This window comes from Podarcis raffonei, chromosome 18, assembly GCF_027172205.1.
Source record: "Podarcis raffonei isolate rPodRaf1 chromosome 18, rPodRaf1.pri, whole genome shotgun sequence".
Classification (NCBI taxonomy): domain Eukaryota; kingdom Metazoa; phylum Chordata; class Lepidosauria; order Squamata; family Lacertidae; genus Podarcis; species Podarcis raffonei.
This window is the reverse complement of record NC_070619.1, coordinates 3452152-3480079: the sequence shown is the minus strand read 5'-3', so window position 1 is coordinate 3480079 and position 27928 is coordinate 3452152. Positions and strand designations below refer to the sequence as shown.

Here is a 27928-nt window from a genome sequence, read left to right as displayed (position 1 = left end):
ACACACGGGAACAGATTTAACAACTGCACAGAGCTGGCAATGATTAATCTGTTCCTTTTCGGAGGAGCGAAGGAAGGGGCAGAAAATAAATAGAAAGGTGTGTGCTTCGGGGAGCGGGCAGGGTGGGGGCACTTCTGCAGCCAACACCTTCTGGTTGGGGGGGGGAGAGGGTCACATGACTCACTGCTCCAAAGGTAACAGGAAGTTGTGGTGATTAAGGTAACCTTTGCAATCATGAGCTCCCCGGAGGCAAGGGAATAGGAGCCGTCCAGGGATCCAGGAGGGACGAAAATCAAGGTAAGAGAGAGAGAAATAACTTGTGTTGTGGGTGCCCCTCCTGCCCTTCTCACCCTTGATGAAATGATCCAGAAAGGGAGGGTTGGCTTTTTGCAGCGAAAACGTTGCGGGTCCTGGTGCACAGAGGGGTGCGTGCCATTAAGCCCTACTCAGAGTAGACGCTTTCGAATAAGGGTGTAGCTTAGTCAGTGTGGACAAGGCTGGGTTAGATGGACCGAGGGTCTGTCTCTGTAGAAGGAAACCTCCTAGGTTCCTGTTCAAACCAGCCCTTTGTTTAGAACAATGAGGACTAGGACCTTGCTTTATTTTTTAGTGGTAGAGCACCCATAGACAATGGCATTGCAAAACTTGGTTTTTAATTTTGAAGGGCAGCTGTGATTCGGTTCAAGCATTTTTTAAAAAAGCGAAAATTCAGTAGGTTCCTCTTTAAATGCAAACTGAGATTCCTCACCCATCCCTAGTGGTCAGAGCAATGCGTTTCCTCCTCTCCTCATCATGCTACAATTTGGGGAGCATCCGAGGGAAGTAAGCAGAACACCTGTTTCGCATGGTCCCGGGTTCAAATCCTCCGAATTTTGCAATGCAGTTCTCCAGCTGAGTTGTTGTTGGCATCTAAGAGACAATGGAGTGCGCCTCCGGGGGTGAATTCAAACCACTCAAGTGATGTCCCTGGGGTGCAAGTCTGGGCTGTGTGTCTGGAGGTCCTGGGCTGCCCCAGGTGAAAAGACCCCCCTCTCAGCTTCACTGATGGGGTCCCAAAGGAAAGCAGAGCAAGACGTTTGGCACCAGTTTGGCTGCAGGAGTTGCCGGAAGGAGTTGCGTACAAGGCGCCATCTAAACACTTTAGGGACTCCACTCTGGATTTGTGGGGGTTTAATCCTTTGCAGCAGAGGTTGAGGACCAGAGTTTTCCTTCTCCAGCTGAGTAATGCATATAAAAAATGTGTATATGAGGGCAAAATGCACCAAAGATTTTTTTATTTTATTTTTTTTAAAAAAGCATTAGAATTCATTCTATTAAGGGAATTGCTTTGCACAAAAGTGTCTATGGGGCAGAAATTGCATCAAAAATGTGTATACAGTGGTACGTTGGGTTACATACGCTTCAGGTTACAGACTCTGCTAACCCAGAAATAATACCTCGGGTTAAGAACTTTGCTTCAGGATGAGAACAGAAATCGTGCTCCAGCGGCGCAGCAGCAGCAAGAGGCCCCATTAGCTAAAGTGGTGCTTCAGGTTAAGAACAGTTTCAGGTCAAGAACAGACCTCCGGAATGAATTAAGTACTTAACCTGAGGTACCACTGTATTGGAAACAATTCGTGCTTTAAAAAATGCTGTTGAGTTTTCACAATGACTTATACAAATATATCACAATCTGAGTCTGAAATGCTGGAAAGCTGCTGCCAGTCAGTGTAGGAGGGCAAAGAGCCCTGTTTAAACTCAATGAGGACTAGAATCTTGATTTTTCTTTAGGGCGAAGGACCCTAGATCAGTGGGAGAGACTCCAGCTTGAAAATAATCAGGGAAAGTGCTTTACACAATCCCTAAACAGAGCAGCCATGCTCTGAGTTGCAGCCACCCAAAATCCGATTTTGCCTCTTCTTCGCTCTGAGCGACTTTTTAAACTGGGGAGTTTTGATTATCCTTTTCTCGTTTTCTTTTGCCAAACTTGACTCTGAACCACAAAGCTCTCATGCGGCTCAGAAATCCAAGGGCCGCAAAGCAGAATGGGAGGCATCTTTTAAAAAAAATTAAATTTAAAAAACCCATGCATGCACATACACAAGGAAAATTCCTTGCAACTGCAAGTAATGCAGCTTTCAAACTAGCTCAGGGAGCGTATCTCAAGCTCCCAGAAATGCACCCATTGTTTGGCAAATCACTCCCTTCTCTGAGCAATGATTGTTGCCTTTTCGGAACTCGGGCCTCAGCCAGACAGCCGGGGAGAGCCCAGCTTGCAAGGTCTGAAAAGAAACATTCCTTATCGCCAGTTTGCATTCGTGGAGGAAATGTTCTGCGCTCTCTCTCTCTCTCTCTCTCTCTCTCTCTCTCTCTCTAACTGAAAAAATTCTGAACGCCAGTAAATTGGAAGCCTCAAGGCTGGGAGAGAAATGTGGCCTTTGGAACTGGGAGAGCTGAAAGTGACAGATCCATCCTAAGCGCTAACCATGGGAAAGATCATCAGGAGGTTTGGGCTGGGTGTTCATCAGAATGCGGATGATACCCAGCTCTACCTCTCTTTCAAATCAGAACCAGTGAAGGCGGTGAAGGTCCTGTGTGAGAGCCTGGAGGCAGTTGGAGGATGGATGGCGGCTAACAGATTGAGGTTGAATCCTGACAAGACAGAAGTACTGTTTTTGGGGGACAGGAGGCGGGCAGGTGTGGAGGACTCCCTGGTCCTGAATGGGGTAACTGTGCCCCTGAAGGACCAGGTGCGCAGCCTGGGAGTCATTTTGGACTCACAGCTGTCCATGGAGGCACAGGTCAAATCTGTATCCAGGGCAGCTGTTTACCAGCTCCATCTGGTACGTAGGCTGAGACCCTACCTGCCTGCGGACTGTCTCGCCAGAGTGGTGCATGCTCTGGTTATCTCCCGCTTGGACTACTGCAATGCGCTCTACGTGGGGCTACCTTTGAAGGTGACCCGGAAACTACAACTAATCCAGAATGCGGCAGCTAGACTGGTGACTGGGAGTGGCCGCCGAGACCGCATAACACCGGTCTGGAAAGACCTACATTGGCTCCCACTACGTTTCCAAGCACAATTCAAAGTGTTGGTGCTGACCTTTAAAGCCCTAAACGGCCTCGGTCCAGTATATCTGAAGGATTATCTCCTCCCCCATCGTTCTGCCCGGACACTGAGGTCCAGCTCCGAGGGCCTTCTGGCGGTTCCCTCACTGCGAGAGGCCAAGTTACAGGGAACCAGGCAGAGGGCCTTTTCGGTAGTGGTGCCCGCCCTGTGGAACGCCCTCCCATCAGATGTCAAAGCAATAAACATCTACCTGACATTCAGAAGACATCTGAAGGCAGCCCTGTTCAGGGAAGTTTTTAATATGTGACATTTTAGTGTATTTTTCATCTTTGTTGGAAGCCGCCCAGAGTGGCTGGGGAAACCCAGCCAAATGGGCGGGGTACAAATAATAAATTATTATTATTATTATTATTATTATTATTATTATTATTATTACTCATAAATCATATTTAATTCAGTGAGGCTTGGTCTTAGGTAGCAGTGGAGAGACTCCCCTATGAAGAAAGTTGGCAGTGTTTATGTTTTATTGCTTTATTGGCCAAGAGAGCCGGCGTACAGCGTACATGTGGCCAGCATGACTAAGCCGCTTTTGGCAAACCAGAGCAGCGCACAGAAACGCCGTTTACCTTCCCGCTGGAGCGGTACCTATTTATCTACTTGCACTTTGAGGTGCTTTCAAACTGCTAGGTTGGCAGGAGCAGGGACCGAGCCACGGGAGCTCACCCCTTTGCAGGGATTCGAACCGCCGACCTTCTGATCAGCAAGCCCTAGGCTCTGTGCTTTAACCCACAGCGCCACCCGCGTCCCCGGGAACATGATAGAAGTATGCAAAATTGTGTGTGGCCTGGAGAAAGCAAATAGGGGAGAGTTTTTCTCCCTCTCTCATAAGACCAGAGCTGGTGGGCATCCAATATTGGAAGATCAAGGCAGGTGAAAGAAAGTGCATGCAGAGCATGTTAAACTGTGGAGGCAGTGATGGCCTGGGCGGCAGTAAAAGAGGAGTAGACAAATTCACATACCCTCTAACATTTCGGGCAGGCAAAGTCAGACACACACACACACCATCAGGATCTCTGCATTCTTTCTCTGGTATGTTCCTGGTCATTCTCACAATTTCTGCCATTATTATTATTATTATTATTTCCCGCCTTTTGACCAGGACTCAGCTTACCGCTAAAATTTTATTTCAATTCTGTTTATCTGTGGGAGGCGTTGCACACGATCCCTTCCCTCGCAGGTTATTATTTTTTCCTTTGCGACAACCCTGCAAAGTAGGTGAGGCGGAGAGGTTGCCATTGGCTCAAGGTGACCGAGGTTGATGGCTACAATTTTGCAAATGGCCTTTAATTGCACAGCCTCACTTGACGAAAACCAGGCCCCGGAAGACGAATTGTCTGGGGGCCGAATTCGAGGATTCGGTGGAAGGCCACCGTTGTGCCTCCTTCCCTTGGTGAAGGGTTGGGAGAGAGAGAGAGAGAGAGAGAGAGAGAGAGAGAGAGAGAGAGAGAGGAAGGAAGGAACTTCTGAATGCTGGGAGGTGTCGCTGGCCGCTAGTCCCTAGGGAGGAAGCTTCGTCCCATTCAGAGACGGCTCCTGTCCTGGCATGCGCTGGGCGGACGACAGCAGGGGACGCAAACAAGAGCAAGCGGATCATTTATTTAGCAGGCGAAAGGCGAGAGCCGGGCTCCGGTGTCCGGCTTTGTCTTCGCAAGAAACGGCCTTGAAATCCAGGTGCCAGAGAGAAAGGAAGGAAAGGGACAACAAGGGGGTGACCCAACTGGCGCTCTGGGGCTGAGGTCGCCGGCGGGACGGCTGGCAGGGGTAAGAGAGACTGCAAACAACTCTTTTGTGAGGCTGGGGAGGTCTGGGCTGCCGCAGGGGGGGAATCGACCCCCTTCTTGCAACCATCAGACTCAGCGTTCAGGATTTCCGTTCAATTCTTGGCGGCTTCTGTATTCCCACCTTTTTCTCTCTCTCCATGAAGTTGGGCTGGACGTGGTTTTCTCCCTCTCCTCGTTTCATCTCCACAACAACCTTGCGAGGTAGGTTAGGCTGTGAGAGGCACTGTGAGCCAGTGAGCTTCATGGCCAAGCGAGAGGATTTGAACCCTGGTCTCCCAGGTCTTAGTCTGTTGTGGGGGTGGGGGGGAGGCAATGGCCAGAGTCTGAAGGGTCTCAGGGGAGAAAAGGGTCCTGAGTCTGATCTCTGGCATCTCCAAGCAGAGATTTGGGGGTGGGAGGAGGGACTCGATTCAGTTCGCATTCAAAGGGCCGCCAACTCACCTCGTTTTTGAAAGAATACACCAACAGCAACACCACCATCGTTGAGAAGTTGCACCTCTCCAAATTTGCAGCAAAGCGAGGTGTACAAAAATGCATCGTATGTATATGTATGTACGCACACAATATATCAGTGAAACTGAAAGATGAATTGGAGTAGCAGGCAACTGCCTTGCAAAAAGAAAACATGTTCGCCAAGCAAAATTGCATGTGCTAAAATAAAAAATTGTCCAGTAGCACCTTATAGACCAACTAAGTTTGTTCTGGTATAAGCTTTCGTTTGCATGCACAATTCTTCCAATGCATGCACACAGAAGCTTATACCCAGAACAAACTTAGTTGGTCTCTAAGGTGCTACTGGATAATTTTTAATTTTTTTATATTTCGACTGTGTCAGACCAACACAGCTACCTATCTGAATCTAGATGCATATGCTAAAATGCAGATGAATTTCCATAAGTGTGTTTCTCCCTCATGAAAGTTCAGCTACCCACGTTTCCACATCGGTTCGTGGTTTTTTTCTTAATTGAAACATAGGATTGTAGAGTTGTGAGGGATCCAGAGGATCATCTTGCTCAACCCACTTCAATGCAGGAATCCTGCCCTTGTGCTCTTATAATGGCAATGGCACCCACATGAGTTCCAGCGACTTCCTGCTGGGGAAAAATCTATTGTTAATATTAGACTGTGTATTCAAATACACTTTTGTAATCGATTGCCATTATTATTATTATTATTATTAGGCTGTGTACTCAAATACAGTGGACGCTCGGGCTGCGAATGTGATTCGTGTGGGATGCACATTCACAACCCACAGCTGCATGTTTGCGCATGCACGGGTTGCAATTCGGTGCCTCTGTGCATGTGCAAAGCGCAATTTATCGCTTCTGTGCATGTGCAACCGCCAAAACCTGGAAGTAACCCGTTCCTGGGTTTCGGCAGCCTGTAACCCGGAAAAACGCAACCTGAAGCATCTGTAACCCGAGGTATGACTGTATGCCTTGGTAACCACTTTCACTTGCCCAAATGAAAAGCTCTCAGAGATGCTCAGCATATCCCTTTGTCTTCCTTTCCAGGTCTCCTCTTTGAAGGTCCTTCCCAGGGGTGTGTGACGCTCTGGCCGCCAGCCCCCCCCCAAAGCATGTATAGCACCAAGAAGCCCTACAACAGCCCTCCCACCGGTTATGGGCCCCCCGGCGAGGACTATGGCTATGACATCCACTCCCCTCCACCGGGCTCCTACTACATCGAAGACGTCCCACAGCACTTCTACAAGTGGAACTCGCCCCCCGGGATCGTGAGGATCTTGGAGGGCGTGGGGGTCCTTCTCTGTGTCGCCATCTTTGCCTGCGTGGCCTCCACCCTGTCCTGGGAGTACGGCTACGGCTATGGCTACGGGGGCTCGATGGGCGGCTACTACGGCGGAGGCATGGGAGTCTACGGCGGGAGCACCTACGGCGGGATGGGCATGGGGTACTACGGAGGCATGGCCAACCCGCGCTCGGCCAACGGCTTCATGCTCGCCATGTCGATCCTCTGCTTCATCGCCCTGCTGGCGCTCGCTATCACCAGCCTCACCAAGTCCAGCGGCTCTCGCTCCCGGAGGTTCTACCTGGTGGTGTTGGTGTTGTGCGCCATCATGGCGTTCATCATGCTGATTGCCTCCATCGTCTACGTCGTGGGGGTCAACCCGCGGGCTCAGATGTCCAGCAGCTACTACGTCAACCCCATGCTGGCCATGTGCAACTCGGTCTACACCACGGGGGTCTACGCCAGCCAATATCTCTACCACTACTGCATGGTGGACCCTCAGGAGGTAAGGGAGGTTCTGAGGGCGGCAACGCGGAAACAGGGCCTTTCCTGTAGAGGTTCCCCACTTGTGGGAAACTCTCCCCGGAGTGGCTTGCCTGGCGCCATCCCGTCAGCAGCCAGAGCCAGGCCAGCAATTAAAAAAAAACTCCACTCTCGGTGAATTCTTTCATTCAAAGAAACCAAAACAGTGCAGGCCTAGTGATCACAGCAGCTCTTCCCAGTAGGTCAGTTGCAAGAACTGAAGGTCCCCGCCTTCCCACCACTGACTAAATCTCCTCCTCCTCCTCTCCTGGGTCTTTCCAAAGCAATCTGAGACTTCTTCACTTTGCTATTCTTTCCTCCGCTCTTTTCATGCCTCTTCTGGTTCTGGGAGAGCAGAGGGGAGGGGAGCTGGTTGCAGCAGGAGGGGGAAACCCCTGACTTCTTTGACAGCTTGTCTCATCTCTGACACTTGGCCTCTGTCCTCTCCAACCTGCCTCTGATTCTGGACTTCTCTCTGCTACCAACTCTCCCTGCTCAGGAAAACCTGTTACCCTTTCAGCTTCTGACACCTCCTACCCCGGTAAAGGTAAAGGTAAAGGGACCCCTGACCTTAGGTCCAGTCGTGACCGACTCTGGGGTTGCAATGCTCATCTCGCTTTATTGGCCAAGGGATCCGGCGTACAGCTTCCGGTTCATGTGGCCAGCATGACTAAGCCGCTTCTGGCGAACCAGAGCAGCGCACGGAAACGCCGTTTACCTTCCCGCCAGAGTGGTACCTATTTATCTACTTGTACTGGCGTGCTTTGGAACTGCTAGGTTGGCAGGAGCTGGGACCGAGCAACGGGAGCTCACCCCGTCGCGGGGATTCGAACCGCTGACCTTTTAGATTGGCAAGTCCTAGGCTCTGTGGTTTAACCCACCTCTGACCACTCGTTGTTGTCCCACCACAAATCCCCTGGCTCTGAGCCTCCTTCCCCTGGGGGTTCCCTAGCTGGTGCCTCCCACCCCTCATCCAAACAGCCCCTGACGCAATGCTAGATATCTTCAAGCACCTAACATTTCTAACACCTAACATTTCCTTCCATTTCACACCGTCCTTGGGCTTTTAGCTATCTACATGGCCCTTTAGAGTGGGTGGGCTGTTTTGATGTACTCCCCCCACCCCCGCTTTTAAGGTGTGTATGTTGTTGTTGTTTTGTAAGTCGTTCTGTGAGTCACCACGGCAGAAGCAGCAACCAATAAAATTAGCTAATAATAGTCATTATAATTCCCAGCAGAATGAGCTGGTGTGAGCAACAGACAGAGAGGGGCCCCTGGAGGATGACCTCGTTCAGGATTACCAGCCATGCTGGACCCAGGGGTTTCTGGGAGCCTCCATCCCTGCTCTAAGCAAACTTCCCTGACCCTGATGGCCTCCAGATATGCCTGGACTTCTTCCATCATGCCTGACCCCTGGGGACAGCTGGCTGGGGCTTCTGGGAGTTGCAATCCAACAGCATCCCTTGGGGCTGCTGGTTCCTCCTCCATTAATTCTCCTCAGTCTTTTGGTGCTCGTCTTGGCAAGTTGCTAGACCTCATGACTGCTTGGATGGCACCTGTAGGATTTCAGAAGCCCATTTTTCTGACTGGAGGAAGATTCCCAGGGAGGAAGGATTGGGGGGCGGGGAGTTGGGTATGTGGGGAGGCCTTGTTTGACCACAAACTTGACATGAGCCAACAGTGTGACGCGGCAGCTAAAAAAGCCAATGCAATTCTGGGCTGCATCAATAGGAGTATAGCATCTAGATCAAGGGAAGTAATAGTGCCACTGTATTCTGCTCTGGTCAGACCTCACCTGGAGTACTGTGTCCAGTTCTGGGCACCACAGTTCAAGAAGGACACTGACAAACTGGAACGTGTCCAGAGGAGGGCAACCAAAATGGTCAAAGGTCTGGAAACGATGCCTTATGAGGAACGGCTAAGGGAGCTGGGCATGTTTAGCCTGGAGAAGAGGAGGTTAAGGGGAGATATGATAGCCATGTTCAAATATATCAAAGGATGTCACATAGAGGAGGGAGAAAGGTTGTTTTCTGCTGCTCCAGAGAAGCGGACACGGAGCAATGGATCCAAACTGCAGGAAAGAAGATTCCACCTAAACATTAGGAAGAACTTCCTGACAGTAAGAGCTGTTTGACAGTGGAATTTGCTGCCAAGGAGTGTGGTGGAGTCTCCTCCTTTGGAGGTCTTTAAGCAGAGGCTTGACAACCATATGTCAGGAGTGCTCTGGTGGTGTTTCCTGCTTGGCAGGGGGTTGGACTCGATGGCCCTTGTGGTCTCTTCCAACTCTATGATTCTAGGATTCTATGATGCCTTCTGCCCCAGTTGCCTCTGCTCTGTTGCTTTTCTGTATTGCTCAGAGGTTCTGGCCCCAGGAAAAAGGCAGGCTGGTTGAAAAGCAAACACCAGGAACCTATTTTGTTTCAAAGCAAAAGGACAAATCGGAGAGGTCGGTTTCAGGGCTGGGTAGCAAAACAATCGGTCCATTAAACTGGGCACACCCAGAAACTGCCCAGCAGATAAGATAAGAGCGTCTGGGTGCGATCCGCACCCAGTGCAGGGCGAATGGCCATGGGGGACTCGTGAGTCGCCTAGTAATTTCGCACAGTCCAGATGGAGCTGAACCATTAGGGCGAATGGGGCTGTGTCCCAAGCGTCTGCTCTCAGCCAATCAGCTCCCTCCTCTTCAACCCGGAAGGAGTGAGGGGGAGAAAACGAGTGTCATTTGGCTCCGCCCTTCGCAGGCTCTGGCTCCGCCTTTCATTGACTCTGGCTCCGCCTAGTATTGGGCTCCTTTGCCTTCCATCCTTCCAATCACGGAGGGTACCAGCTACACTCTGGTCCAATCAGAGCTTATCACATTCCCATGAGTCATGACCTCGTTTTGTTTACCTGTGAGGTCACCTTGCCCATATTTGCCCCCTTGGCCACTTCATTCTGCGGAACCGACCCTAAAATACCTATTTCACAATTGTAAGCACTCGGCCATTGAGGACGGCAACAGCCAAACTTTGAAACTCCCTGCCGATTGATTTCAGTCTTCGCTGTTCTCTTTTTGGCGCCTAAAAACATTCTTGCTTAGAAAAGCCTGCCCATATATTCAGAGAAGTTGATGTGAGTTCTAATCTGTTTTTAGTTTATTGTCATCTCAACTTCCTGAAAGTCTTAGGTCATTATTATTATTATTATTGAGGTTTTAATTGCATCTTTTTTTGCGCTGCTTTGAGATTTGCTTTGTTTTTTCACAATCAAGTGGGGTGTACATTTTAGCAAGCAAAAGAATAGCCGCGCCTCCACATCTATGTGCATCCCATATATGGAGGGGGGAGTGAAATGCGCTCTGCACATGCTCAGAGACCAATGTACTGTTATATCTCCCAGGCCTGAGAACCTTGGTGTTTGATGCTATACACACTTTTTTTCCCACCCCACAAAAAAAACCACACCAGGCAATCGCCATCGTCTGTGGCTTCCTCCTCGTGATTCTCCTGTGTGTCATCTGCTTCTTCGCCCACAAGACGCGTCAGAAGATCTGGCAGTACGGGAAGCCAAACGTCTACTGGGACAAGCCCTTGGCATTCCACGAAGGACCCAACGTGGAGGAATGGGTGAGTGTGGGGCTGTGTTTGGGGCAGTGGAGCTCTTCCACGACCCCACGATCCAAGCATTACCCTCCTCTCTCTATGTCTCCCCTTCCTCTTCCAAAGGACAGTGGAGAATTCAAGTGGAGAAAAGCTGGAGAGGAACCATAGAATTGTATAATAATAATAATAATAACAATAATAATAATAATAATAATAATTTATAACCCGCCCTCCCCAGCCGAAGCCGGGCTCAGAGCGGCTAACAACAGCAAAACAATAAAACATTCTAAAATCATTTCATTATACAATTAATTCCAATCAAATTAATGGCAACCATTGGGCTAGAAGTTCTGTGAGGATTGCCAAAGGAGGGAGTCAGGCTGTGCCCTGGCCAAAGGCCTGGTGGAACAGCTCTGTCTTGCAGGCCCTGCGGAAAGATGTCAAGTCCCGCAGGGCCCTGGTCTCTTGTGACAGAGCGTTCCACCAGATCGGGGCCACAGCCGAAAAGGCCGTGGCTCTGGTTGAGGCCAGCCTAACCTCCCCGTGGCCTGGGACCTCCAAGGTGTTTTTGTTTGAAGACCGTAGGTTCCTCCGTGGGACATACCAGGAGAGGCGGTCCCGTAGATACGAGGGTCCTAGGCCCTATAGGGCTTTAAAGGTCAAAACCAGCACCTTAAACCTGATCCTGTACTCCACTGGGAGCCAGTGCAGCTGGTATAGCCCTGGGTGAATGTGATCTCGCAGCAAGGACCCCGTAAGGAGTCTCGCCGCGGCATTCTGCACCCGCTGCAGTTTCTGGGTCAGCTTCAAGGGCAGCCCCACGTAGGGCGAGTTACAATAATATTTGGAAGGGACCCACGAGGGTCATCTAGTCCAACCCTCTGCAAGGCAGGAATCCTACCCACAGCCAAACCACCAACCTTCTGGTCAGCAGCGAAGCGTACTGACCCATTCCGCCGCCGCAGCATTCTTAGGAGGGCGGCTCTTTTGCTCTTTAAAATGTGGCCCTCCTGGCCTCTCCATCTGGCCCTCAGAAGCCTCCTCCAGTCACACCCCTTCTCCTCAGGCCACACCCCCTCTCCTCAGGCCACACCCCTCCCCAGCCCTCTAGAGCTTCTTTCCCAGCCTAGAAATGCATCATTGAACTTTGATCTTCCCGCTGGCTGGCTAGGATGGAGGAGAGAGAGCGAGAGTTGCTTGTCTGCAGAAACTAAAGGCGAAATTTAGCTTCATTGCTCCGCCCATTTTCCCTTCTCACCCCGCCCACCAGTGGCATGTGACCTCTGGAAAGCTAATTGGACGGCTTTCATCAGCAAAGCTGAGCCTGATAGATCCACTTGGCCACTGTTCCTATTAAATTTCCAATGAGGGCTAGAAGCTTATGTTGTTTTAACGTAGGGTTACAGCTCCACAGTCGATCGTGCACAAGGTCCTACGTTCAACCCCCAAGACTCGCTCTTTGAAAACCAATCCTGTTTAAAAACCATGCAAGTGGCTGTCCTCTTGTTAAATTGTCACTACCTCTTGTTAAATTGTTTTGCAAAGGCGTCACCTGGTGGGATTTCGGCCTGCGACGTTCAACAGGGAGGGAAATCTGTGTGTCTCTGAAAGAGACTCTCGCTCTGCGCTATTTGCTTGCGATACCCTCTGGTTTCGGTTGCGTCAATGATTAACCAGGCTCCCGGTGCCCATTTTACGCACAATTTCATGCTCTGAGAATTCACGCCTGCCAAACACCTTACAGTTCGGGGCACCCCCAAAGCGGAGAGCAACTCTGAGAAACTTTTCCCCATTTCAGAAGGGGTGGGGAGGCGGAACACACACACACACAAACACACACACACACACACACACACACACACACACAGTTGCTGAGATCCTTGCAGCAAATTGCTGGACGAGACAGACCTCAAACTTCTGGAGCCTCAAGAGTGCTGAGTCAGGATTACAGCGTGTAGATCAGCCAAACCAAAGCAGAGAGGCCTGTACCATAGCTCTCGAATGGTACAGCCCCCACCTGGCATGCAGAGTGCCACAGGTTTACGCTCCCCCAGGGATCTCCTTTGGAAATGTAATAAACAGAAACCCTAACCCTTATTCCCATATGGGGTACACAAGAGCCCTTCTAGAGTCCTTTGCAGGTTCTCCATCAGTCGGAGAAAATAACAGAGGCCAACTAGAGAATATTGGGAAGCAAAGCAGCTAGTAAGCCTGATCTTTATTGATCTGTTGCAACATGGTGCTCCCCTCCAGAAAGGAGGAGGAACCCAGAACCAAGGTGTGTCTGCTCTTATATAGACATTTTAAATTGCCTGCCCTGGAGTTCAAGATCACCCCCAGACACGTCATACCAACATCACAGAAAAGGTGGTCTACAACAGAAATCTGAGTGCATTGTTTACCTCCTGTCTGGCAGGTTACCTCTTAATGCTCACTTGATTGGATACCCTGGGGAACCTGGCCAGTCTTTTGTAATGATAAATACTTAGTTCCTGAGCCAGGTCACAGGCTCACACCCTATTCATATCTTAAATGTGCCCTTAAGACAGGATTTGTGATGAAAGAGACAACGGGGAGGTTTCCCACTTTGACCTTGCAGAGAAATATTTGAGGTCAATTTGTTCAGGACTTTTTTTCTGTGGGGTTTCAGACATGTGGTTTATATATTTATGTATGTGTTTGCTTGGTACATTTATGAACATTTATTACATATCTAAGACCTTAAAATTCTTATAACAGAAATAATTCCAGGCAGTGAGTTGCTGAGTGGCCCCCAGAAAGATTTCCTCAAGGGAATGTGGCCCTCATGATGGAGGGTTGGGAAAGCCTCCTTGTCCCCACTGTTCACAGCACAATAATAAACCTCACAGTGCATAATTAGACTGTGGAACTCCCTCCCACAGGAGACTGAAATGGCCACCAAGCAAGATGGCTTAAAAGAAGATTGGAGGAGGAGAGGGGTATTGATGGTTAGTGGCCGCAATGGCTCTAGAGGAGGAAAATAGTGAATCCTTGTGAAATGGGGGGGGGGGGATGAGAAAAGGATTGGTTGGGTGCCTGGATTCATAATTTACTTAATTTACTCACCAGCAGGAGCAGCGTTTAAACTCACAAAAGCTGTATAGCATGGGAATACTAAGCCCTTTTCATATCTTGTTTGGATACATGCAAACAAAGCTCCCCTCTTTCTCTTGCAATGAAAAGACCACAACGGTAAAGTAAGTTTAAAGCACTTTACTTACAAAACGTCAGATTTGTGCATTCATCCAAGCAGCAGCAAGGAGAACACAGGCAGAATACTCTTGGGTAGAAAAGACAGACGGAGAGCTTCAAACGGATGCTCAAAGCTTGGAGCTCGCTTAGGCGCGTCTGCCTTGGCCAGTTCGGTGAGAGAGGGGGAACAGGAAGAGAAGGCTACACTTCCTCCCTCATTGGAGAGGAAGCTGAGTCTAGGACTCTACCTCTGTGGTCTTAACCTCTTCACGCACTAACTAGTGCTTGTGTATAACTATGTTTGACTGCAGTTTCCCACAGGCTCAGCAGAAATAATCATAGAATCCTAGAGTTGGAAGAGACCACAAGGGCCATCGAGTCCAACCCCCTGCCAAGCAGGAAACACCATCAGAGCACTCCTGACATATGGTTGTCAAGCCTCTGCTTAAAAACCTCCAAAGAAGGAGACTCCACCACACTCCTTGGCAGCAAATTCCACTGTCGAACAGCTCTTACTGTCAGGAAGTTCTTCCTAATGTTTAGGTGGAATCTTCTTTCTTGTAGTTTGGATCCATTGCTCCGTGTCCGCTTCTCTGGAGCAGCAGAAAACAACCTTTCTCCCTCCTCTATGTGACATCCTTTTATATATTTGAACATGGCTATCATATCACCCCTTAGCCTCCTCTTCTCCAGGCTAAACATGCCCTGCTCCCTTAGCCGTTCCTCATAAGGCATCGTTTCCAGGCCTTTGACCATTTTGGTTGCCCTCCTCTGGACACGTTCCAGTTTGTCAGTGTCCTTCTTGAACTGTGGTGCCCAGAACTGGACACAATACTCCAGGTGAGGTCTGACCAGAGCAGAATACAGTGGCACTATTACTTCCCTTGATCTAGATGCTATACTCCTATTGATGCAGCCCAGAATTGCATTGGCTTTTTTAGCTGCCGCGTCACACTGTTGGCTCATGTCAAGTTTGTGGTCAACCAAGACTCCTAGATCCTTTTCACATGTACTGCTCTCAAGCCAGGTGTCACCCATCTTGTATTTGTGCCTCTCATTTTTTTTGCCCAAGTGCAATACTTTACATTTCTCCGTGTTAAAATTCATCTTGTTTGTTTTGGCCCAGAATACTTGCTCAGCCATGCACTGCTTGTACCGTAGAGCGGTCACTCAGTACCTTGCGGAGAGTAAAGACCTCAATGGGCTATCCTTACTGAGTGTGCATGGGGGGGGGGGCAAAGGAGGAATTTGAGAAGGAAGTGCTGAACAGATTTTTCAGCAAATCCAAGAAAACCTGCTTTAGTTTAGATTGTTTAAAAATGCAAAAGGTGCATTCTTTGTAATTTTGCAAAATCGACTCATTAACGGCATGAAAGATACTCCCTGATGTTGATTTTTAAATTTTAATTTCCTAGTTTTCAAATGACTGCAGATTTTGACGGCTTCTACTGAGCACTTGGGGGTCAAAAAAAAGAAATCGAAAGCACCTGATGTTGAGATATTTCATGCCAGATCTGCTAGACAGAGCTTGCAACATTCCTGGAGGAGAGCGGGACAGGGGAGTCCCGCCTCATTTTTTGGGGAAGGGGCTCAGTCCCAGAGTCCAGCGGGCAAGGAGCCGGTTAACCCTTTCCTCCCTGCCAAAGGGGCCTCCTTGTGGTTCAAGGATGTCCAGGGGGACACGGAACAGATAATATAATAATAATAATTTATTATTTGTACCCCGCCCATCTGGCTGGGTTTCCCCAGCCACTCTGAGTGGCTTCCAACAAAGATGAAAGATACACTAAAATGTCACATATTAAAAACTTCCCTGAACAGGGCTGCCTTCAGATGTCTTCTGAATGTCAGGTAGATGTTTATCGCTTTGACATCTGATGGGAGGGCGTTCCACAGGGCGGGCGCCACTACCGAGAAGGCCCTCTGCCTGGTTCCCTGTAACTTGGCCTCTCGCAGTGAGGGAACCGCTAGAAGGCCCTTGGAGCTGGACCTCAGTGTCCGGGCAGAACGATGGGGGAGGAGACGCTCCTTCATGTATACTGGGCCTTTGAGGCCGTTTAGGGCTTTCAAGGTCAGCACCAACACTTTGAATTTTGCTCGGAAACGTACTGGGAGCCAAAGTAGGTCTTTCAAGACCGGTGTTATATGGTCTCGGCGGCCGCTCCCAGTCACCAGTCTAGCTGTGGCATTCTGGATTAGTTGTAGTTTCCGGGTCACCTTCAAAGGTAGCCCCACGTAGAGCGCATTGCAGTAGTCCAAGCGGGAGATAACCAGATAAGGCACGCATTGGGGCATCCTGTGACACCTTGTACAACAAGGGCAGAGATAAGCAGGGAGTCAGGGACACGGTCTGCACAGCGCAGGCCAGCAGGGTGCAGCGTGCAAGGAAAGGGGTTGCATGTGTCAAAGATGTTTCAGAACTCAAGGGCAGACGGGTGGAACAGACTTCACACGCTCTTTGCTGGAAGATCTGGTGATCTGCAGCCTTTGAAAATGTACCTCTGGCTTGAATTTTCATAGTATCCCAGAACTGTGGAGCTGGAAGGGACCCTCTGGGTCATCTAGTCCAGCCCGCTGCAAGGCAGGAATATGCAGCTGTCCCATACGGGGATCGAACCTGCAACCTTGGCATTACCAGCACCACGCTCTGAGCGACTGAGCTATCCGGCCTCTTCATCCGATTCCCAGAGCTCCCTAAGGAGCCCTAAACTTTTTGTGAACCTTTGTACTTTTGTCCATTCACTGTATTTATTTATTTAATCATCATCATCATCATCATCATCATAATTTATTTATACCCCACCCATCTAGCTGGGTTTCCCCAGCCACTCTGGGCAGCTGCCAACAAAACACTAAAATACAATAACCTATTAAACATTAAAAGCTTCCCTATTTTTCCCAATTTGAACTATAAAACGGTGGTGTTCTTGAGTCGAAATGAGAGTCGCCCCGAAGCATTTTTTTTAAAGAAAAAAAAGCAGTGGTTTAACCGTTCTGGGAACTGTAGCTCTGGGAGGCAGAAGAGGAGTCTTCTAGCACACTTTAAGGAAACTACAGTTCCCAAGATGGTTTGCGGGGGGGGGGGGAGCCATGTTTAAAGTGGTACAATGCTTCTTTAAATGCAATAGGGCAGTTGGGGCCTGAATAATGTCTGTCGGTTCCGCTGGGTCTTCTCTGCAACATGATTTCTGCTTCGACAGACGGCTTCCTTAGACTGGCAGGAGATCCTTTGAAGCCTCTGGAGCCCCAGGTGGTCGTGGCTCTGAAAAAAGCCCGGAAGGAAAGGAGGAAAGGCGTGAGGGGGCGGGGGAGAGAAGCAGCTGCACCCTCTTCCTCCAGTTGAAGTCATCTCTGAGCAAATAGTCTGCCCCCCAGATGCAGATCTCTGCCTGGTCAGGGAAGTCCAGCACAAGACTTGAAATGCACCCACGCCTCCCCCCAGCCCAGGCCGTTCCTCGTGAGGAAATGCCACGGGTGTGATCCGGCCTGCAGGTTTTCTAGCAAAAACCCTGGCATGTGTAATAAACAAAAATCTGCCCTTACAGTACAGTCATACCTCGGGTTACAGCCTCTTCAGGTTGCGTTTTTTCAGGTTAGGTAAAGGTAAAGGTACCCCTGCCTGTACGGGCCAGTCTTGACAGACTCTAGGGTTGTGCGCTCATCTCACTTAAGAGGCCAGGGGCCAGCGCTGTCCGCAGACACTTCCGGGTCACGTGGCCAGCGTGACAAAGCTGCATCTGGCGAGCCAGCGCAGCACACGGAACGCCGTTTACCTTCCCGCTGGTAAGCGGTCCCTATTTATCTACTTGCACTTAGGAGTGCTTTCGAACTGCTAGGTGGGCAGGAGCTGGGACCGAAAGACGGGAGCTCACCCTGCTGCGGGGATTCGAACCGAAGACCACCACCCCACAAACACCATACCTACATCACAGAAAAGGCGGTCTACAACAGAAATCTGAGTGTGTTGTTGTTTTTCCTTTCTGCCAAGTTATCTGATAATGCCTTATCTGATTGCCTTTCCTGGTAGTCTGGCCATTCCTTTGAGATGGTGATTACCCACTTCCTGAGACAATGGGAAGGTTCCCTCACCCCCTCCCTCCTTGCAGAGAAAACATTTGGTCAGTTTGGGTGTCAAAATGGTTTCAGGGCGGTCCTCCTGTGCTGATCCAGACCTGTGGTCCACACATCTATGTATGCACTTGGTTGGTACATTTATGAACATTTAATATACCGTATTTTTCGGCCCATAGGGCGCACCGGCTCATAGGACGCACCTAGTTTTTTGGGGGGGAAATAAAGAAAAAAAATTATTCCCCCCCCAGGGGCTGGGGTGGGGGAAGCCTGAGCTTCCCCCAACCCCAGCCCCCAGAATAGGCAGCTTTCCACAAGCCGTGGGAGAGCTGCGCGAAGTCGCGCCGGGCTCCCACCGCTTGCGGATAGCTTCCTGAAGCCTGGAGAGTGAGAGGGGTCAGTGCGCACCGCCCCCTCTCGCTCTCCAGGCTTCAGCGAAAGCCTGCATTCGCCCCATAGGACGCACACACATTTCCCCTTCATTTTTGGAGGGGGAAAAGTGCGTCCTATAGGGCGAAAAATACGGTGTATATATATATGACCTTAAATTTTTTATTTCACATGGAAGAAGCAGCTAAAAAGCGGGAAGAAGAAAGGGACCCTCAAGGGTCATCCAGACCAACCCGCTGCAGTGCGGGCACTGCAGCTAAAGAATCCCTGACAGAGTTGGACCATGCAAACCAGTCCCTGTCACCTTTAACCCACCTTGCAGGGGCGTTGAAAGAATTAAAACGAGCAAATCCACACGTCTCCAGATTTTGTCATGCGGTTCCACAGCCACGTAATCTGTACGGAAATGCATACACTGAGGGGAAGTGTGTCTAAGAATGCATTTTTAAACAATTTTTAAAAAAATATGCATTGTATTAGGGAACTTGTTTTGGAAAAACGAAAAACAAGTGTCTGGATACAGAGAACTCTGCACCCAAATTCTGGTGAATTTTCATGACAACTTTTTATTAAAAAACAACCAGAAGCAGCGATGGTAATTTTATTTTATCTATTTGTTGCATTTATATCATGGTTTTCCCTTTCCTCGTTTGATCCCCACAACCACCTTGTGAGGAAGGTTAGGATGAGAGTCAGGGACTGCTCGCACCCAGGTCACCCAGGGGCCTTTATGGCCGAGTAAGGATTCAAACCATGGTTTGCCAGCTCCTTAGTCCAATACTCTAACCAGGTTGTGGCAGGGAAATGTGAAAATTTGGAATTATTCACCCATCCTACATTGGCTCCCAGTACATTTCCGAGCACAATTTAAAGTGTTGGTGCTGACCTTGAAAGCCCTAAACAGCCTCAGTCCAGTATACCTGAAGGAGCGTCTCCACCCCCATCGTTCAGCCACTGAGGTCCAGCGCCAAGGGCCTTCTGGGGGTTCCCTTGCTGCGAGAAGCCAAGTTACAGGGAACCAGGCAGAGGGCCTTCTCGGTGGTGGCGCCCGTCCTGTGGAACGCCCTCCCATCAGATGTCAAAGAGAACAAGAACTACCAGACTTTTAGAAGACATCTGAAGGCAGCCCTGTTTAGGGAAGCTTTTAATGTTTGATGCATTACTGTATTTTAATATTTTGTTGGAAGCAGCCCAGAGTGGTTGGGGAAGCCCAGCCAGATGGGTGGGGTATAAATAAATTATTATTATTATTATTATTATTATTATTATTATTATTATAGTGGTACCTCAGGTTACATACGCTTCAGGTTACAGACTCTGCTAACTCAGAAATAGTGCTTCAGGTTAAGAACTTTGCTTCAGGATGAGAACAGAAATCGTGCTCCGGCAGCAGGAGGCCCCATTAGCTAAAGTGGTGCTTCAGGTTAAGAACAGTTTCAGGTTAAGTACGGACCTCTGGAACGAATTAAGTACTTAACCTGAGGTACCACTGTATTATTATTATTATTATTATTATTATTATTATTATTATTATTATTACCTGAGAGGCAAAACCACGTCCCAGAAGGGCCCCGATCCAGGGGAAGGTTTCAGCCGGCACCAAAACGACGCCTTTCGTTCCTTTCGCAGGTGAAGAATGTCACCGACGGGGCCAGCACCCACGATGAGACAGCCACCCTGAACTACTCTGAAAAGCCGATGAGCCCCAGCCATGCCCCAGCCAGCCCCTACAACTACAAGGTCTCCGGGAATGGCTACTACCCAGGTGAAAGCCAGAGCAGGTGAGCAGAGAAAACGGAGTTGTTTTGAGTGGTGCATTGTGAAGAAAAGAGGTTGTTTTTCTCCCTCTTGCATAATGCTAGATTTGTGGCGGAATAACGGGGTTAACTGGTCCCATCACCTCCTGGCAAATAGAAGGGGAAGAAATGGAGGCAGTGAGAGATTTTACTTTCTTGGGCTCCATGATCACTGCAGATGGTGACAGCAGTCACGAAATTAAAAGACGCCTGCTTCTTGGGAGAAAAGCAATGACAAACCTAGACAGCATCTTAAAAAGCAGAGACATCACCTTGCCAACAAAGGTCCGTATAGTTAAAGCCATGGTTTTCCCAGTAGTGATGTATGGAAGCGAGAGCTGGACCATAAAGAAGGCTGATCGCCAAAGAATGGATGCTTTTGAATTCTGGTGCTGGAGGAGACTCTTGAGAGTCCCATGGACTGCAAGAAGATCAAACCTCTCCATTCTGAAGGAAATCAGCCCTGAGTGCTCACTGGAAGGACAGATCCTGAAGCTGAGGCTCCAAGACTTTGGCCACCTCATGAGAAGAGAAGACTCCCTGGAGAAGACCCTGATGTTGGGAAAGATGGAGGGCACAAGGAGAAGGGGGTGACAGAGGACGAGATGGTTGGATAGTGTTTTCGAGGTTACCAGCATGAGTTTGACCAAACTGCGGGAGGCAGTGGAGGACAGAGGTGCCTGGCGTGCTCTGGTCCATGGGGTCACAAAGAGTCGGACACGACTAAACGACTAAACAACAACAACAACAATGGGGTTAAACACGTATCATTAAACTGTGGAACTCTCTGCCACAGGAGACAGCAACCGGCCACCGATCTTGATGGCTGTAAAAGAGGATTGGACAAAGCCTTGGGGGAGGAGGGGGCTATCGAGAGCCACTAGCCAGGATGGCTCCACCGTCACAGCTGGAAGCAGCGACGCTTTTGAATCGCAGGCATAGGAAGGGAGTGTGTTCAGGTCTTGGGTTCAGATCCCGCTTGCAGTTTAACTCTGCGCTTAAAAAACGCTTGTAGGATTTGTTATCGTTATTAGCTGGGTGGCTCAGTGGGTAGAGCACAAGACTCTTAATTTCAGGGTTGTGGGTTTGAGCCCCTTGTTGAGGAAAAGAATCCTGCATTGCAGGGGGTTGGGATAAATGACCTTCATGCGTCCTCTACGATTCTACGATATCAAGAACAATGGAAATTGTGAGAATAAATCTAATTTACCTGAGAGTAAGTCCTATTGAACTCAGTGAGACTTAGTTCTGAGTAAAAATACTTTGGATTGCAGCACAGTCTTTACCCAGTTACCTGGGAGTAAAGGTAAAGGTAAAGGGACCCCTGACCATTAGGTCCAGTCGCAGACGACTCTGGGGTTGTGGCGCTCATCTCGCTTTATTGGCTGAGGGAACCGGCGTACAGCTTCCAGGTCATGTGGCCAGCATAACTAAGCCGCCTCTGGCGAACCAGAGCAGCGCACGGAAATGCCGTTTACCTTCCTGCCAGAGCAGTACCTATTCGTCTACTTGTGCTTTGACGTGCTTTCGAACTGCTAGGTTGGCAGGAGCAGGGACCGAGCAACGGGAGCTCACCCTGTCGTGGGGATGCGAACCGCCGACCTTCTGATCGGCAAGCCCAAGGCTCTGTGGTTTAACCCACAGCGCCACCCATGCCCCTACCAGGGAGTAAGCTCCATTGAATACAGTGGGACTTACTTCCGAGTAGGCAGTGTGAGGCTCCATTTCCAATAAAGGGATCAACACTCCACATGTTTCCTAATAATTGGCTGGCTGCGGAAGCATTGCAATGAAATATGTCCGGTGGATTTGTTCCTTCAAAATTATAGGAAGGATATCGTATGCCAGCTTCAACATTTCCTTCATTTGGTGCAGGGATTTCATTATCATTATAAATAGGACTCTGTTTCTGCACCTTCACAAACAAACACACACCAAAGACTCCTGTTTCCAAAAAGGACAGGAGGGGACGATCTGATCTCTCCCCCACTTTCCGAGATGGGGAGGGGATAAGAAAGGAAAACCGGGACATTCCTGGATCAAATCACAAACCGGAACAGCTTCTGTAATTCCGTTACCGTGCCTGGAAAATCGGGACACTTGGAGGGTATGGGATGGGAATGAGAGCAGAATTAAATTGGCTCAGCCTGTCCTAAGCTCTGGTGCCCCCTGCTGTTGAGCTCCCTTCCTTCTGCCCTAAAGGTAAAGTTAAAGGGACCCCTGACCATTAGGTCCAGTCGTGGCCGACTCTGGGGTTGTGGCGCTCATCTCGCTTTATTGGCTGAGGGAGCCGGCGTACAGCTTCCGGGTCATGTGGCCAGCATGACTAAGCCGCTTCTGGCAAACCAGAGCAGCGCACAGAAACGCCGTTTACCTTCTCGCTGGAGTGGTACCTATTTATCTACTTGCACTTTGACGTGTTTTCAAACTGCTAGGTTGGCAGGAGCAGGGACTGAGCAACGGGAGCTCACCCCGTCGCAGGGATTCAAACCACCGACCTTCCAATCGGCAAGTCCTAGGCTCTGTGGTTTAACCCACAGCGCCACCCGCGTCCCCAAAGGGCAGTCACCGTTTCTAAACTACTCTTTATTTACACTATACAGTGGTACCTCGGGTTAAGAACTTAATTCGTTCTGGAGGTCCGTTCTTAACCTGAAACTGTTCTTAACCTGAAGCACCACTTTAGCTAATGGGGCCTCCCACTGCCACTGTGCTGCCGCTGCGCGATTTCTGTCCTCATCCTGAAGCAAAGTTCTTAATCCAAGGTACTATTTCTGGGTTAGCGGAGTCTGTAACCTGAAGCGTCTGTACCCGAGGTACCACTGTATTACACAGAAACAGAATCATGGTGCTCTCTCATCCAGCTCCGAGAGAGAACAGGCAAAAGTGAAAGTACATCACATAATACATACAGATAGGACTATATCTGGTTCTCACGCTTCCTCTCAGACAGACCGTGTGATTTCCACAAATCACAAAATACAGGCTCGAAGGAGTGAAATTGCTAACAAGCCTGTCGTAAGCGCTGGCGCCCCCTGCTGTTGAGCTCCCTTCCTCCTGCCCTATGAGTCCCCAAAGGGCAGCCGCCGTTTCCCAGCTGACTCGAGCTCTACTCATGTGTAACCTTGGGGTCTCCTCTCCAGCCCGCCTTCCTACACGCCAACCGCCAACCCCGCCTGGACTTTCAGCTCCAGCACGCTGGAAGGGAACGCCAGGGAGAGCGCCAACAAGCCCTCCGGCCGCAAAGGGCGTAGGCGAAGGAGGAACCCCGAACTCGAGGAATCGCAGTACGAGACTGACTACACCACGGCCGTGGAGTCCGGAGACGAGCGGGACCAGGACGACTGGAAGAAGTAAGCCACAATATCTATTTGCTTCAGAAGTTCTCAAAGGGTGCGGCACCCAGGGGTGGGTTTGGGGCTTCCGAATTCCGGCAGCACCCAGCACAACGCCAAAATTCACCTGCCTCTAGACTTCCATTCCAAGTCATTGTTCACTTCCAGTGATGTTTCCACCCAGTACATTTCCAGGCACAATTCAAAGTGTTGGTGCTGACTTTTGAAGTCCTAAACCAGGGGTCCTCAAGCTTTTTAAACAGGGGACCGGTTCACTGTCCCTCAAACACTGCCGGGGGCCGGACTATAGTTTTTTAAAAATGCGTATTTACGCGGAAGTCGCTCCCCTATTTTTTTACTCAAGGGTAGACCCGTTGACATGCGTGGCCAGGCCTAACCCGGGTCCGTTCATTCCAACGGGCCTGCCCTCTGCGTGAAAGTTAAGTTGACATCACATCCCGACAGAGCGCAACAACTCCTGGGTAAGTGCGCACCATGCAGAGGTCACAATATTGTGGCAAGGTCTCTGCGTAATCGCCGGCAAGCGCCACACAAATCTTCTTGCGACGATCATCCCCTCCACTTTGCATGCTCCGCGCACCGCCTCTGCTCTGCTCCACGCCGTCACCTCTCCTGAATCCAAACGTCGCAGCTTCGGATTGGCTGCAGGAACTTCATGCAGCCAATCCAATGCTATGGCAGCATCACCGCCCGCCCAGATGCCATGCCAGCTTCACAAAAGTCAGTCCCTGCGCGGTGAGGCATCTGCAGGGCGTGGGGACTGACTGAGCGGGCAGCAGGGTCCGCGGGCTGGATTTGCAAGCCTGGGGGGCCGCATCCGGCCCCCGGACCGTAGTTTGCCAACCCCTACCCTAAACAGCTTCGGCCCTGTATACCTGAAGGAGCGTCTCCACCCCAGAAACCAGGGTCCGTCTCCGAGGGCCCTCTGGCGGTTCCTTCAACTGGCAGAAGTGAAGCTACAGGGAACCAGACAGAGGGCCTTCTCAGTGGTGGCGCCCGCCCTGAGGAATGCCCTCCTGTCAGATGTCAAGGAGATGAGTAACTACACAACCTTTAGAAGACTTCTGAAGGCAGCCCTGTATCAGGAGGTTTTTTATGCTTGCTGTTTTTATTATGTTTTTAGATTATTCTGTAAGCTGCCCGGAGTGGCTGGGGAAACCCAGCCAGATGGACGGAGTATTATTATTATTATTATTATTATTATTATTATTATTACCCTCACCGGTTATATGAACGGTTGTTCATTGCACACCTTCGCCCCCTTTTCCACCAGTGACAAAATTGCTCTGGAGATCAAGGTGGATGAGAGAAGGTTGGATTGGTGATGTTACAGGTACTAGCCATGATGTGCTGAGCACTTTCTGCTCTTCAAATGAACATAGGAAGCTGTTAAGAGCACAGGTCCAACCAGCTCAATATTGTCTACGCTATCTGGAAGCAGCTCCCAGCCCTACCACTGGGGATTGAGCCTTCTGGAGAAGCTTATAAAGCTGGATTCTTGATGTTTTTATACGTGTTGGACGCTGCCCAGAGTGGCTGGGGCAACCCAGTCCGGTGGGCGGGCTACAAATAATAAAATTAGTAGTGGTGTGCCCCCATCAAGGGAAGGAGGGCACTGAATCATGGGTAGGCAAACTAAGCCCCGGGGGCTGGATCCGGCCCAATCGCCTTCTCAATCTGGCCCACAGACGATCCCGGAATCAGTGTGTTTTTACGTGAGTAAATGTGTGCTTTTATTTAAAATGCATCTCTGGGTTATTTATGGGGCATAGGAATTCGTTCCTTTTCCCCCCCTTCAGAATATAGTCCGGCCCCTCACAAGGTCTGTGGGACAGTGGACCGGCCCCCTGCTGAAAAAGTTTGCTGACCCCTGCACTAAATTAAAGTTTTCCTCTGTGCTGGCAAAGACTTTGCTGTTCCCAGAGGGTCGCCACACCACAATAGGGCCACGTGTATGTTTTAAAAGCAAGGCATTCCTCATCAACCCCCCAATTCCGGGTGGGTTTCTCTACTGTCCCCCATAGCCTCTATCCGCCAATCACGTCAGACAGCGTTCGCCAGGACTACAAGCAAGAGTTTGACGCCGACCTCAAGCGCTACAAGGTGCTGTGCGCCGAGATGGACGCCATCAATGACCAGATCAACCAACTCAGCAAACAGCTGGACCATCTGCCCGAAGACAGCCTGCAGTACCAGGTAGGTTGTCCCGTCCCCCATCCCCCCCGGGTACCCAGAGCAAAGAATTGTGGGTAGAAATAAGGAAGAAAGGCAATATGGGCAAGCACTCAGCTCTGCAGAGACAGAAAAGGTAGGGGTATACCGTATTTTTCGCTCTATAAGATTCACCAGACCACAAGATGCACCTAGTTTTTGAAGGAGGAAAACAAGAAAAAAAATATTCTGAATCTCAGAAGCCAGAACAGCAAGAGGGATCTCTGCGCAGCGAAAGCAGCAATCCCTCTTGCTGTTCTGGCTTCTGGGATAGCTGCGCAGCCTGCATTCGCTCCATAAGACACACACACATTTCCCCTTACTTTTTAGGAAGGAAAAAGTGAGTCTTATAGAGCAAAAAATACGGTAAATGCAGACAAGGAATAAATTCGTATATTCGTGAAAATGGCAAAGGTGGATTATACAGGGGCAGGTTGCCTTGCGAAACAGGGTCTGTTGGGTGAAATTGCTTTGCAGAAATGTGTGGAGCGGGAGGAATCGTAGAGCTAAAGGGGACCACAAGGGTCATCCAGTCTAACCCCCTGCAATGCAGGAATCTTAATGGGGCTTGAACCCTCAACTCTGAGATTAAGTCTTGTGTTCTACCAGGGATACTGGGACCCGACACCTTCCCACCAGGGCTTCCTTTAGAACAGGCATAGGCAAACTCGGCCCTCCAGATGTTTCAGGACTACAATTCCCATCATCCCTAGCTAACAGGACCAGTGGTCAGGGATGATGGGAATTGTAGTCCCAAAACATCTGGAGGGCCGAGTTTGCCTATGCTTGCTTTAGAATAATGATTGCAGACTGACATGGAAATGTGGAGAGCTGAACTTAGGATGGTGAAAACAGAGAGAGACCGAGAGTGCGTTACCAGGGATGCCCTGAGATAGACTGCTCATGAACAGGGAGGTTCCACATACAGGACTCTCCTGACTTTGACATCTTTCTCCCGCAGGGGGTGGCTGAAGAATACAACCGGCTGAAGGACCTGAAGCGCGTAAGTGACACGTTTTCCTGCCTCCCAAAAGGGGCCGGGGAAAGAGTTGCAGCTCTCTGCATGTTGGAGCGGCCAGCATGCCCAATGGTCAGCGACGATGGCAGAGTGGTGGAGGTGGAGGCCAGCAATACCAGGAGGACAGTGGCTTCACCACTCCTGATCTATGCTTCTTAGGGCCAAATCCAGATTTGTGCGTGGCCCCTAAACACCCACGGGCCCCTTGTGCGCTAAAGGAGGATTGGGATGTAGGGGGAAGACAGAGCCTTTGTTTTTGTCCTCACGGTGGCCAAATACCCCAAAGAACCTAGGAATCCAGGTAGACTGCACCAGGACCTGGAGGTTCCATTAGAACGTCAGAAGGCTGCTGGATTCAGCTCCCACAATAGGCCAGCGCCCACAGTGGCCAAATACTCCTGAGAAACTGAATCCACCCAAGTTGGTGGCCTCCTGGAATTTGGTTTTATAGATGCTTTAGCTGAGATTCCTGCATTGCAGGGGGTTGGACTAGATGACCCTTGGGGTCCCTTCCAACTCTACAATTCTATGACACTAGGAAGGTCTATTCCAACTCTACCATTCTGTGAAAAGCTGGGTTGAGAAATATATTTTAATCTGAGGCCCGAGCGAGAACACTGCGAATTGTGTTTTGTTTCCTAACGCGTTTTCCTCGCAAATTCACGCCGCAGACTCCCGACTACCAGAGCAAGAAAATGGACAGCAAGTCTCTGCGGAACAAGCTCTTCCACATCAAGCGGATGGTCAGCGACTACGACAAGAGTCGGGCGTAACCTGGACAGAGGGACGAGGCAGGCAGCTGCGGAGGCAGATCAACGCTCCCGTTTTCTGCAGAATTTGACCCCCGAAACAAGACAAGCAGGGATGCTTTCTTCGAGCTGTACATATGTCAAGATGACCTCTTTTATCCATTCCTGTGCCAATTTTGCAAAAACAGCTCCGTTTTCTGGGACCCTGGAACTCTGAACATGCATGGGGGGGAAATCCAGGAAGTAGAAGAAACCAGAACTTACAAATCTTCATTTAGACAGAGCACTTTCTTATTTTGGGTGCCAAAGAGATTTTTTTTAAAAAACCGTGGGTTGCACCCAGCTAAGCCCAGGGAACATCGGGCGCTGCCTTCCCACCCCC

The 27928-nt window shown here is 49.9% G+C and overlaps 1 protein-coding gene across 3 annotated transcripts; it reads left to right on the top strand.

Moving 5' to 3' along the window:
* The first annotated feature begins 146 nt into the window (after positions 1-146).
* Positions 147-27727, top strand: LOC128405653 (occludin-like). Of its 3 annotated transcripts, XM_053372498.1 has the most exons (9): positions 147-297; positions 5034-5091; positions 6405-7144; positions 10608-10766; positions 20046-20197; positions 23356-23565; positions 25593-25764; positions 26741-26782; positions 27469-27727. In XM_053372498.1, exons 3-9 carry the CDS (start codon positions 6470-6472, stop codon positions 27568-27570), a joined length of 1512 nt encoding a protein of 503 aa, XP_053228473.1. In that variant the 5' UTR covers positions 147-297; positions 5034-5091; positions 6405-6469; the 3' UTR covers positions 27571-27727. The 3 variants fall into 3 exon arrangements, with proteins under 3 accessions (XP_053228473.1, XP_053228471.1, XP_053228474.1); XM_053372496.1 differs by lacking the exon at positions 5034-5091 and having other exon boundaries at positions 148-297; XM_053372499.1 differs by lacking the exons at positions 147-297; positions 5034-5091 and adding an exon at positions 4566-4870.
* Positions 27728-27928: the final 201 nt, after the last annotated feature.